This window comes from Protopterus annectens, chromosome 1.part2, assembly GCF_019279795.1.
Source record: "Protopterus annectens isolate FY-2018-M chromosome 1.part2, PAN1.0, whole genome shotgun sequence".
Classification (NCBI taxonomy): domain Eukaryota; kingdom Metazoa; phylum Chordata; order Ceratodontiformes; family Protopteridae; genus Protopterus; species Protopterus annectens.
Window position 1 is genome coordinate 919,875,181 of NC_056727.1, and position 13,212 is coordinate 919,888,392.

The following is a 13,212-nucleotide window of genomic DNA, read 5'->3' on the forward strand; positions in this document are numbered from 1 at the left end:
GCCTTGCTACAGGAGACAAGCTTGGAAAGAAATTAACATGAGAATTTGATAATGAAAAGTTTGCAGGATGGTTATTCAGCAGAATAAATGGGACAAAGGAAAAGAGTACTTATATTAATTGTAAGAGGAGCTCCAATAGTGATAGCAGAGAATAAAAAAAAAAACAATAATGGTAGATTTGTAATACTAAGGGGCTACTGGCAAAGGAGGAGAATTACACCGGTATTTACTTATACTCAACATAAAACTGCTATAATGGAGCTTAAGAAAATTCTGGGAGAAATAATCAGCTTTCAGAAAGGAGCATTACTTATAGCTGGTGACTAGAATTTGATTTGCAACAGTGAAGATATGTCAGGAGAGAAATATAACAAAGGAGGGTATATTTTTCAAGACATTTATGAAAATAATTGGCATGGAAGATGTGAATTCAGTACTAGGAGTTCGGAGTGAATTTACATATTATTCCCCAACATACAAAAACTGGGCTAGGCTAGACAGAATTTACATTTCACAGGAACATGTGCATTTAACTGAAGGTCCTAATACTCACCCAATAACTATTTCAGATTGTGCACCAATAATAACTAAAATAAAAACACAGGGTAATGAAATAAAAATGAGACACTGGTACTTTCACACCCATCTGTTGAAAAGAGAGGAATTTAAGGAATGGGTAGTGGAAATGATTCCGGAGCTATTTAAAGATAGAAATCTCTTTTGAAAAATATAGCTAGGGAGTTGGAAAAAATAAAGTGGAGTTTGGAAATAAAAAAAGGGAGATATGGTTAAGAAGTAAAAAGAATTATTTAGAAGAACTGACAAATGTTAAACTATTGCAGAGTAGGGGGATCTCAGAGAACTAGAAGAGAAGCAATGGCAGAAAGCTAAACAAAAAATAAGGGATTAACTTGATAACATGCATGAGTTTAGAAAGATTGCTGTTAGGCAACTGTTTTTTGATAATAACTCTAGAGCACAAAAACTTTTAGCACAACTACTCATGCAACAGAAAATAGAAAGTGCTGTCAGCAAGCTTTGAGAGCCTATAACAAGGAAGATAACAAAAGATCCCATAGAAGAATTAGAAATATTTCAGAATTTTATGAAAGTCTGTATAAAGTAGAAAAATATGGAAATCAGGAAAAGGTACAAATGCGAAGGTTTATGGAAGAATTAAATATGCCAAGGTTAGACATAGATGAGGCTCAATTACTAACAGGATAGGAGAAGATGAGATAAAAATGGTGATGTAAAACCGATCTACAGGAAATTCCCCAGGAAGAGATATTATTCCTACGTTAAGTTTGGAAGGTAATAGGGAACAAACTGATAAATATCTGGAAGGTTTTGTTTAAAAGTATTTCAAGAGAAGGAGAAGTACCAACATCCTGGAAGAAAGCCGCTGGAGCTGTAATACCTAAAGAGGGTAAAGATCCATCAGATCCAACTTCATGCAGGCCCATTTTAATACTAAACCATAACTGTAAAGTGTTTTTGTCTATAATGACTAAAAGAAACTAGGAGCCATAATCAAAACTCCTAACGATGTGGACATCCTACAAAAGGGCCTCACTGAGACAGATGCCTGGTGTCAAAGCCATGGCCTCAAGCTCAATGCCAAAAAGTGCACTGTCACCCCCTTTGGTAAAAACTCTGTACCCATGAACTACAACATAGGCGGTAGTATACTTAACACCGAAAGTGTGATAAGAGACCTTGGGACACAGGTGGACAGTAGTCTCTCCTTTGATAATCACATCGCCACAGTAGTCAGGAAATCCTTCTACTTGGCACACCTCATCACAAAAGGTTTCTCATCCAGAAAAAAAGAGGTCATTGTTCCCCTCTACTCATCACTCATTAATACAATGCCCCTTTTGGTATGTAACTCACAAGACATGTACAACAACTGGAAAGGCCGCAGAAATACCTCACAAAGAGGATTACCGGCCACAAACAGATGCCCTACGCAGACCATCTCAAAAAAACTCCAGCTTTACTCTGTCGCATATCGCCTACTCAGAGGTGATCTCTGCCTAACATACAAAGCTATGTCAAACCCAGAGCTGTTGGACATGGTCCACTTAAAGAAATCCCAATCCCTCCGAGCTACACGCTCTAGGGACCTAAACCTTGTCACCACAATAAACAGAACATGCCAGAGGGATAGATTCCTGTCCCAGAGACTTCCCATACTCTGGAATAAACTACCTATCTATATCAAACAAAGCTCCTCATTAACACTCTTCAAGGAAAATCTTGATGATTGGATGGGAAATAGGAAATTCACCCCAGGGATCACCTCTGTGGCTCTGCTCAACAGTGGCACAGGAAAATAATTTTCTTGGGTGGCAAAAGCCAGGGTACCTTTTTGGCTGGGCTTGTATTGGCCCCAGGGCCGATAGCCTAGTACCTACCTATGAACCTATGAATGTCAAAAGTTATGCCAAAACATATAGATATGGATCAATGTGGTTTTGTGGAGGGCAGGCAAACACTTGACATTAAAAGAATACTGATGATCCAGAGGGAAGCAGAATGTAAGAAAATATCACCGTTGTTGTTGGGTCATGATGCAGAGAAAGCATTTGACAGAGTAAGATGGGACTTTATGAGCAGGGTAATGGAAACATTTGCATTCTCTGATACAATAGTAAGGTTAATTTGGAAGATATACAAGGGATCTGAAGCAAAAATCAAAGTGGAAGGGTTCCTCTCCAATAAACTGTGTCTGAACAGAAGACCAAGCATGGATGTTCTCTATCCCATGTGTTATTTGTGTTACATTTAAAACAACTGGCAAAGAAAATAAGGGACTCAGAAATTCCAGGATATAATTGGTATGGTATTCAAGTGATATTAATTTGTGCCTGATAGAAACAGAAAAGGATATCTCAGTGTCGTGGGACATTCTGAGACAGTTCCTGTTTAGTCCTTTTAGTTTTATACACAGGTCCGTCCTATTTTATCATCTAGAGGAGAAGTTGTGGATAGTAATTAATAAACAGTTGAAGGATTTTATATGGGAAGTGAAGAGTGCAAAAGTCAACTAGGATAAGTTGATCCTTCCAACAGAACAAAGAGGTTTAGGATTACCTGATCTGAAGGGATATTTTAGAGCTACACACAGTAAATACATAACACAAACAGAAAGCTACAACTCAAAGTGGAAAGGGACAATGAAGCAAGGGGATAATTCAAGAAATAAGGAAATAGTGGGATTTTGAACATTTTTGAACACAGATCCTTAAGGAGAATAACTACGGTCATACAGAATAAAAGAAAAAATAGATACATTTTAGAGAGGTATCTATAAAGATCTTGTGGAACATAACAAAGATCCTAAATGAAAAGAAGAAGTGAAAGAATGAATAAGAAGTTTAAAGGTACAGGATATGAAATGAGATGAAGTAACAGCCAGAGAGATTGAAACAAAGTTAAGAAAATCCTCTAATTGGAAAACCCCAGGCCCAGATGCAGTATCTAATGTCTGGTTAAAAGTATTAATATCTTTGCACTAAGATTTAGAACCGAGGGGGAAGGCATGCCTGAAGGCAGGTAAAGGCTAGGACTGTGATAGTGAGGGTTGGAACTTTGAATGTTGGCAGTATGACTAGTATAGGAAGAGAGCTTGCTGATATGATGGACCGAAGGAAGGTGGGTATATTGTGTGTGCAAGAGACCCGATGGAAGGGGAGCAAGGCTAGGTGTATCGGAGGCGCTTTCAAATTGTTTTATCATGGTGTGGATGGGAGGAGAAATGGCATAGACATTATCCTGAAGGAACAGTATGCTAAGAGTGTTTTGGAGGTGAAAAGAGTGTCGGATAGAGTGATGTTTATGAAGCGGGAAATTGATGGTGTAATCATGAATGTTGTTAGTGCATATGCTCCACAAGATGGGTGTGCGATGGATGAGAAAGAAAAATTTTGGAGTGAGTTGGATGAAGTGGTGATGACTGTACCCAAGGGTGAGCGACTGGTGACTTGAGCAGATTTCAATGGGCATGCTGGTGAAGGGAACACAGGGGATGAGGAATTGATGGGTAGGTATGGTGTTAAGCAAAGGAATGCAGAAGGTCAGATGGTAGTGGATTTTGCGAGAAGGATGGAGATGGCTGTGATGAATACATATTTTAACAAGAGGGAGGAGTATAGAGTGACATACAAGAGTGGAAGAAGATACACACAGGTGGATTATATCTTATATAGAAGGGCCAGTCTGAAGGAGATTGGAGACTGTAAAGTGGTGGCAGGGGAAAGTGTAGTTAGGCAGCACAGGATGGTGGTTTGTAGGATGCCATTGGTGATCAAGAAGAGGAGGATGAGTGTGACGGCAGCATCAAGGATCAAATGGTGGAAATTGAAAAAGGGTAATTGTGAGGTGATGTTCAGGGAAGAGTTAAGACAGGCACTGGGTGGCAATGAAGAGTTACCGAATAGCTGAGTAACTACAGCAGAGCTAATAAGAGAGATGGCTAGAAAGGTGCTTGGTGTGACATCTGGAAAGAGGAAGGAAGACAAGGAGACCTGGTGGAGGAATGAAGAAGTACAGGAGAGTATACAGAGAAAGAGGTTGGCGAAGAAGAAGTGGGATTGTCAAAGAGATGAAGAAAGTAGACAAAAGTATAAGGAGATGAGGTGCATGGCAAAGAGAGATGTGGCGAAGGCTAAGGATAAGGCGTATGAAGAGTTGTATAAACGTTTGGACACTAAGGAGGGAGAAAAGGACCTGTACCAATTGGCTAGACAGAGGGACCGAGCTAGTAAAGATGTGTAGCAGGTAAGGGTGATAAAGGATAATGAGGGAAACATACTCACAAGCGAGGACAGTGTGTTGAGCAGATGGAAAGAGTACTTTGAGGAGTTGATGAATGAAGAGAATGAGAGGGAGAGAAGGTTGGATGATGTGCAGATAGTGAATCATGAAGTGCAGTGGATTAGCAAGGAGGAAGTAAGGATAGCTATGAAGAGGATAAAGAACGGAAAGGCTGTTGGTCCAGATGACATACCTGTGGAAGCATGGAGGTGTTTAGGTGAAATGGCAGTGGAGTTTTTAACTAGATTGTTTAATGAAATCTTGGAAATTGCGAGGAGGCCTGAGGAATGGAGAAAAAGTGTTTTGGTACCGATTTTTAAGAATAAGGGTGATGTGCAGAGCTGTAGTAACTACACAGGGATTAAACTGATCAGTCACAGCATGAAGTTATGGGAAAGAGTAGTGGAAGCTAGATTAAGAAGGGAGGTGATGATTAGTGATCAGTAGTATGGTTTCATGCCAGGAAAGAGCACTAAAGATGCGATGTTTGCCCAGAGAGTGTTGATGGAGAAGTACAGAGAAGGTCAGAAGGAGTTGCATTGTGTCTTTGTGGATTTAGAGAATGCATATGACAGGGTGCCTAGAGAGGAGTTGTGGTATTGTATAAGGAAGTCGGGAGTGTCAGAGAAGTATGTAAGAGTGGTACAGGATATGTACGAGGGTAGTGTGACAGCGGTGAGGTCTGCGGTGGGAGTGACGGATGCATTTAAGGTGGAGGTGGGATTACATCAAGGATCAGCTCTGAGCCCTTTCTTATTTGCAATGATGATGGACAGGTTGACAGACGAGATCAGACAGGAGTCCCAGTAGACTATGATGTTTGCAGATGACATTGTGATCTGTAGTGAGAGTAGGGAACAGGTGGAGGAGACCCTGGAGAGGTATGCTCTAGAGAGAAGAGGAATGAAGGTCAGCAGGACTATGACAGAATATATGTGTGTGAAGGAGAGGGAGGATAGAGGAATGGTGAGGATGCAGGGAGTAGAGGTGGCGAAGGTGGATGAGTTTAAGTACTTGGGATCAACAGTTCAGAGTAATGGTGAGTGTGGAAGATAGGTGAAGAAGAGAGTACAGGCAGGATGGAGTGGGTGGAGACGAGTGTCAGGAGTGATTTGTGACAGACGAGTACCAGTAAGAGTGAAAGGGAAGGTCTACAAGAGGGTAGTGAGACCAGCTATGTTATATGGGTTGGAGACAGTGGCATTGACAAAAAGGCAGGAGTCAGAGCTTGATGTGGCAGAGTTGAGGATGTTAAGATTTGCACTGGATGTGATGAGGATGGACAGGATTAGGAATACGTATATTAGAGGGTCAGCCCAGGTTGGAAGGTTTGGAGACAAAGCCAGAGAGGCAAGATTACGTTGGTTTGGACATGTGCTGAGGAGGGATGCAGAGTATATTGGGAAAAAGATGCTAAGGATGAAGCTGCCAGGTAACAGGAAAAGAGGAAGGCCTAAGATAAGGTTTATGGATGTGGTGAGAGAGGACATGCAGGTGGTTGGTGTGACAGAGCAAGATGCAGAGGACAGGAAGAAATGGAAACAGTTGATCTGCTGTGGTGACCCCTAACGGGAGCAGTCGAAAGAAGAAGTACATTTCATACGTGCAAACCCAAACATTCAAGGAATTCAACTAGATAGTGACCTTGAGTTAAAGATTCAACTATTTGCAAAGGACATTTTATTGATTTACACTCTAAAAGAACTATGGAAATCAACAAAACAGTTAAAGAAGATTTCTGGACTATCATTTAATGAAAATAAAACCAATATGTTACTAATAAATAGGAACAAAGAAGCATTAAATAAAAAACATCATAAATATCTATCTAGAAATGATACAATCAAATACTTAAGAGTTAAAATTACAAATGACATAGATACAACAGTGCAACTAAACTATAAAGAGATTTTGGATAATATCAAGAACTCATACAATAATGGAATAAGCTATTTTTTACCATGGAGGAAAGACTATATATCATTAAAATTATTATATTCCCAAAAATTCTGTATTTTACACAAGCTTGCTCGCTACCTCCACCTAAATCATATTTATAACAATTTGAAGGGTTAATAACGAAATTCTTATGGTGCCCTAAAAAACCTAGAGTTGCTCTAAGACATCATTTTAACAAATGGGAAGAAGGTGGAATAGGCTTACCAGACTTAGAAGGATATATACAATCGTCAGTTTTACAGTTTCTCTATGGTTAAACAAAGAATATACTTCCAAATGGAAACTAGTACATGAAAAAATCTAGTTAAAAACCACTCATGATACAATAAATAAACATATGGCAATAGTACCAAATAGCTTATTTTGGTATCTGATGGAATATATGGCAACAGGGAAACACAAAAATATAAATTCTAAATACATTATCAATACCCTAAAGTCTTTTATGCACTTTGTAAACAAAAATCTGGATATAAAAGCATGGTGTTTTTTCATATTCCCAACAGCATATACACAAACCAATATTACAACTCAGGACTTAGTAGCAGTTAAAACACTTAGTAAGAATGGTCTAATTTACTGGCATCAGTTGATAAGCACTAATAAAGTACTAATGATAGAACACTTGAAAATAACACGTGGTTAACAATGCAGGGATTAACCAACAGGCAATAATGCAGACGTCTGTTAGGGAAAAGGTTCCTAAGTTCATAGAGCAGTTAATAACGCTGATGAAATTTCCTACAAATGGGAAAGGAATTTTATAAGTATTGTACAAGTTAGGGAAAAGGTTCCTAAGTTCATAGAGCAGTTAATAACGCTGATGGAATTTCCCACAAATGGGAAAGGAATTTTATAAGTATTGTACAAATTAGTTAAAGAAACAAAGAGTTCCTAATAAACAAAATATATGGAAATACTATGAAACAGTTAATGGTAAAATGCCAGGTGATAAAGATAATAAACGAATTATTACATCTCTAAAATTAACATCTTTATCACTACATTGGCAACTTTTCACATGGCAATTTATACATAGAATATACTTACCACCACAAATTAGAACTAATATATAATAAAGAAAATAGATGTTGGAGGTGTAAATCACAATCAATAGCCAACTGTCAACACATGTTCTATGAGTGCCATTTACTTAAACAATATTGGGAAAGTATTAACTGTTTGTTACAGGTACTGTTCACAGATAATTTTCAACTTACAAAATCTCTCGTTATGTTGAATACACCTGTGCCATCTTGTATTCCAAGACAAAAATATGTAATTTTGTGGACACTCCTTGTTATTGCAAGAAAAAATATTACACAAAACTGGAAAGCTGTAACTCCTCCCAATTTTAAACATTTCAAGAACATGGTTTGACAGTCTTGCAATTGGAATTGAAAACAATCAAGGAAATAACAGAACAACCTACTTCCTTAAGCACTGCCTGGCAGAAAGTAAATCAAGTGCTGGAAACAGAAGACTGTAATAAATTCTAATCTTATTCAAAGCTACATTCAAGAAAACAAAGTTTTTCAAGTATAGACATCCTATGTAAATAGTTGGTTTTGTAATGTTTGTTTTTGGAATTGTTTCTCCACTTTAAGCATTGACTATGCAAATATTTATTTGATATACATACCGTATATATGTTTATGTTTTTGAAAATCAATCAAAATTTATTCATTAAAAAAGATTTAGCCATGAGTAAGAACTATTTATATGCACACCCCGAACAGACACCAACCTGGTTAATAGCAAGAAAAACAATGTTCCTACTTAAGACTGGACCTGCAAGCCACCCTAAAAATTATAGACCAATAACATGCCTTCCGACAATGTATAAACTATACACTGGAATTCATGCTGACAGAGTCTATAGTCATTTAGAAGAAAACTCAATTATGACAGAAGAACAAAAGGGCAATAAAAGAAAGTCATATGGAACAAAGGATCATTTGTTGTTAGATAAAGTCATACTGGAAAACTGTAAAAAGGAGAAGAATCTAAGTATGGCATGGGTTGACTATAAAAAAGCATTCGATAGTATCCCACACTCATGGATAAAAGACTGCTTAAAATGTATAAGATACACTCTACACTGATCAATTACATTACAGTGACCATGAAACAGTAGCAGTCCACTTTGCAACTAAGGCATGATGAAGGACAAATTATTACTCCAGGGATAATGATAAACGATTTATAAAAATCAGTGCATACCAAGATGATATATTCCCTGTTCCGAAGGAGGTATGGGCCTCCTTGAAATTGATTACATGTACAGATTTGCAATCGTGGGACTCCACACATATCTGCTGATCTCACAAGACCCAAACGTAGAGAAAGTTTTGAAACATGAGGAGAAGTAAATCTAAAATTACTTCTCTTTCTTAATCTAGCAGAAGCATATTGGCATCAAGCAGGAATGGAAATCTAAACCAGAAGGAGATAAAGATCAGGCAGCAACTGAATGTGCCAAAAAACAAAAGAAAGAATACAAGCTGAAGGACCAGATGAGAAGGCAAGAAATGTGGAAAATGCATAGTATAGTTGCAAGTATAGAAAACTTCTGGAAGAACCTCATATTGATCAGGATCAAAAGCAGGAATGGTTAAGGAGAGGCAAATTCAAACCAAGAGATGAAAGGTTAATATTGGAGTCCCGAGATAGTGGGCTATGTACATGTTGGTTTACAAAGTCCATTGAACATGTGGGAGAAACAGACAAGAGTAGGTTTTGTAAAGCAGAATTGGAAACAGTTGGCAGAAGGACTGTATACTGAAAAGCATAATAATGTGGCAAGACTGTTGCACTGGGGATTGTGAAAGCATTATGGTACTGAAGTGGCTGAAAAACACTGGAAGCATGAGCCACAAAACATCATAGAAAATGATGAAGTCTACATCACATGGGATCACCCATTACCAACAGTTCAAAGGATAAATGCTAGGAAACCAGATATAGTGGTCCATGAAAAGACGACAAAGGTAGCATTGATCATTGAAATTGCCACACCCGCTGACTACAGAGTCTTTGTACAGAGAGACACAAAGTTATAAAATATCAGGATTTGCAGGCAGAAACGAGAGCAATGTGGAAGAAAGATACCCAGACAGTTCCAATAGTAGTAGGAGCAATGGGTCTTATAATAAAAGAATTTACAATCATATTTAGATATGTTACCAATACATGTAACCCCGTACGAATTACAGAAGGAGTCATTACTGGGTACACTGCAAGTGCTGCAGCATGTATGGCTGACATCAAAGATTGAAACAATATTAATTCATGAACCTTAATCATACTTTGACTGAGGAATGGGGTCCATTCCCGTCATGGTATTAGAAACCCAAAAGACTTGGAGAAATTAAAAAGAAACAATATTATATTCCTAAAGTGGCAGAAAGTACACCAAGAACTAATCCAACACGGGAATGGAGAAAGGAGACTCTGTCAATAGGGATGACTGCAATTAGGGGTACAGACAATAGTCAAGAGGGAACTGGAATTTACTGGAGGAAGCTGGCAAAGAAACAAAAGTTCTAGGAATAAATAATTAGACAGACATACAAAATGTTGCACAATAACTACAGGAATCAAGTAGAAGAGGTCAGAAAAGCTTGGGAAGAGAAATCAGCTAAGCAATTCACAAAGAAACAGTGGGAGGACATATGTATGACTCTAAAATATGCAACAACATCTAGATTTAGAATTATTTCCAGGAAGTGTTTGCATAGGTACTTTTATACCCGCAGCAGACTCCAAATAATTTTTCCTCAGTTAGATGGCAAATGTTGGAGGTGTGATGGGGAAGAAAGAGCTAATTAGGCGCATGTTTTTTGTGAGTGTAATGAGTTTGCAGATTTTAACAATTCCCTACAAAGAATTCTAGGGGAAATATTGGGGGAGCAAATGTCTGTAATTAAGGGAATGATTCTTTTGAGTTGGGAAACAGGATCTGAATTGACTAGAGAGAGACAAGTCTTGTTACTTTATTCTATTGGCTGCCAAATAGCAATTATTAGAAAATGGAAATACAAATGTCAACCAACTGTATTTGAAGTACTGAACATCGTAAAAGAGATATAGGAACTGGAGGTGGGATCTTTAGAAAAGGGAAGGAGCAAATTTCATAAAAATAAATGGAATTTGTGTCAACAATACATACAGACGCATGTTCAGGAGGAGGAGGAGAGGTGAGGTTTAAGGGAAGGGAGAAATTGTGCAATTTATGCAATGTTTAGTCTGAATGTTAGTCCTTATGAAGTCTGAAAATGTATATGTAATGTATAACATATATAAATGGAAAGATGTTAATATTGTTTTTCCTGTTAATGTACGCAAGCCTATGCCTTAAGTGATAATTTAATAAAGGTGTTAAAAAACAATGATCTGTGAATATTATGACATGCTGAAAGTGTACTGCAATATGCTGCACTTCCTGATTCTATGGTTTTGGTTTTGCATACTCTCTCACTCTTTCTTTCTGTATTACACTGTATTACATAAATTCAACTGTGCACTGAAATTTGTAAATGACATTTGGCCTGGGTAGTAGTTAAAATGGATTGAGGACCAGACCAAATATCTAGACAGCAAAGTAAAGAAGTAAGTAAATGAATAAAGTTCTAACTTCCAAGAAAAATGCAACTGTACTCAGTAGATGGAGGGAGGCAAGTAAAACAACTGACTTTTAATACTGCTGTACATTCCAGGGCCACATGTAGGGTGCAATCTGTGTGGATAACATACAGATTCAGTTGTTTAAAAATATACTTACTTCTGTGCCCACACTGTATTCATGCCTGTGTTTTGAGACAGTGTTGTTATCATTTCGTCGTATTTGCAGGGCAGACTGTCAGAAGAACCAGCACTGTCTGGGCCTGAGGATACTGCTGGTTTGGAGAATGCTTTCTGAACCTGCTTATGTGATGCACTCTTGATCACCATCTGGTCATTAATAATATATATGCTGCCAATAATTTAAAAATAAACTATTAACAACTGTACAAAACAGTGTACATAATAAACAAAAACACAACATTTTAAACAGAGAAATATTCACCACTTCTGAACATATTCTCAGGTCAAATGCAACAGAATGGACACCACTGGGAGTAGCTAGATTTCCAAACTAAAACACATTTCAAAACATCAGAAAAGAATATCCCTTCCTTTGTTTAATCTTGTCAGGAGTCCATTTTAATTCTTAAAAAAGAAAGTGAAAACAATGTTGTTAGTCATTTTAAAATAATAAAGCATCAGTTTCTGATCATGTACACCTGGTCTTCCATCTCATGACACTAAAGCTCACATTATTTCTTCGAATGACTAAATTAGCTGACATGCAACAATGTGGATTGCTAAGTTTGTATATTTCGGCTTTTCCCGGTTAGGGGTCGCCACAGCGGAACTCTGGTCCGCTATTGACTGGGAGTAGATTTTTACGTGCTGGCTTGCCGGGCCTAACGCACAACCTTCAAAGAAGAAACGATTGCTAAGTAATTTGCTAAATTATCACTTTCTGATTTTCCTGTTCTCCACAGAATACAGGTAAAAGCCTATAAAGATATCAAGTTAGCATAGTTCAGTGTCTCATTATTTGCAAACTACAGTTATTTAAGTAAACTTACTGTGATGATGTGAGGTACTGCCAACTATGCCAGGAGAAGTAGGGTAGTGGATGTGTAACACATGCCAGTACAGCTAGCTGGAATTTTGTAAAGAATTATATGTCATTTGTTTATCAAAGTGATCTGTACAGATGCTTGTGCTGAAAATGTATTTGTGAGGTTTGCTTGTGTTGAAAATGTATCAACACTGGGTCCTGCTGGGCAGAAAAGAAATATACATGCATGAAGTAACTGATTAAATGTATGCATTGTAACTTTTGAAATTAATATATTGTAACAGAGGATATCGGAAGAGAAGAGGTTAATCATAGTCCAGCTGCAGCTAACTTTGAAAAATGTCCTGAAATTAAATTACTGGGCCTAGGCCATAAAGACTGTATCTTGTAGTTCTCAATGCCACAGACAAAAAGGCTGTAGTTGGAATTTTTTTGTACTGTCTTTGGGGTGAACTAATTGCTACTCTGGAAGGGTGGAGGTTTGAAACTGTTTTATGACTTACACAAGCTGCTACAGATCTTATCAAAAGCTCTATGTGTGTGTATTATTGACAAGTGCTAAATCCTGGCAGCTTCTAGCCAAGGGGGTAGCATGGGAGCCAAAAGTCAGATGACCAGATGTATGTGGATGTCATTCTATAATCCATCACTAAAAATGATGTTTTAATACTAGGTGACACTGAAGTCTTAGAGCAGTCTGCTTTTGTAACCTGACAAAGAAGGATCTCTCACCCACGTCATCTTGCCTTGTTCTAGTAAGTGAACCAGGGAATAGTAATTCATTAGATCAGTCAGGAAAA

At 37.8% G+C, this 13,212-nt stretch overlaps 1 protein-coding gene across 1 annotated transcript in view; it reads right to left on the bottom strand.

Annotated features, from left to right (window-relative positions):
• LOC122791746 (nuclear RNA export factor 1-like) overlaps positions 1-13,212 on the bottom strand; it is a 603,159-nt gene that overhangs the window by 154,902 nt on the left and 435,045 nt on the right. Inside the window, exon 6 of the mRNA XM_044059662.1 lies at positions 11,564-11,755. Within this exon, the coding sequence (XP_043915597.1) occupies positions 11,564-11,755 (192 nt within the window). The remainder of the gene's footprint in view (positions 1-11,563; positions 11,756-13,212) is intronic.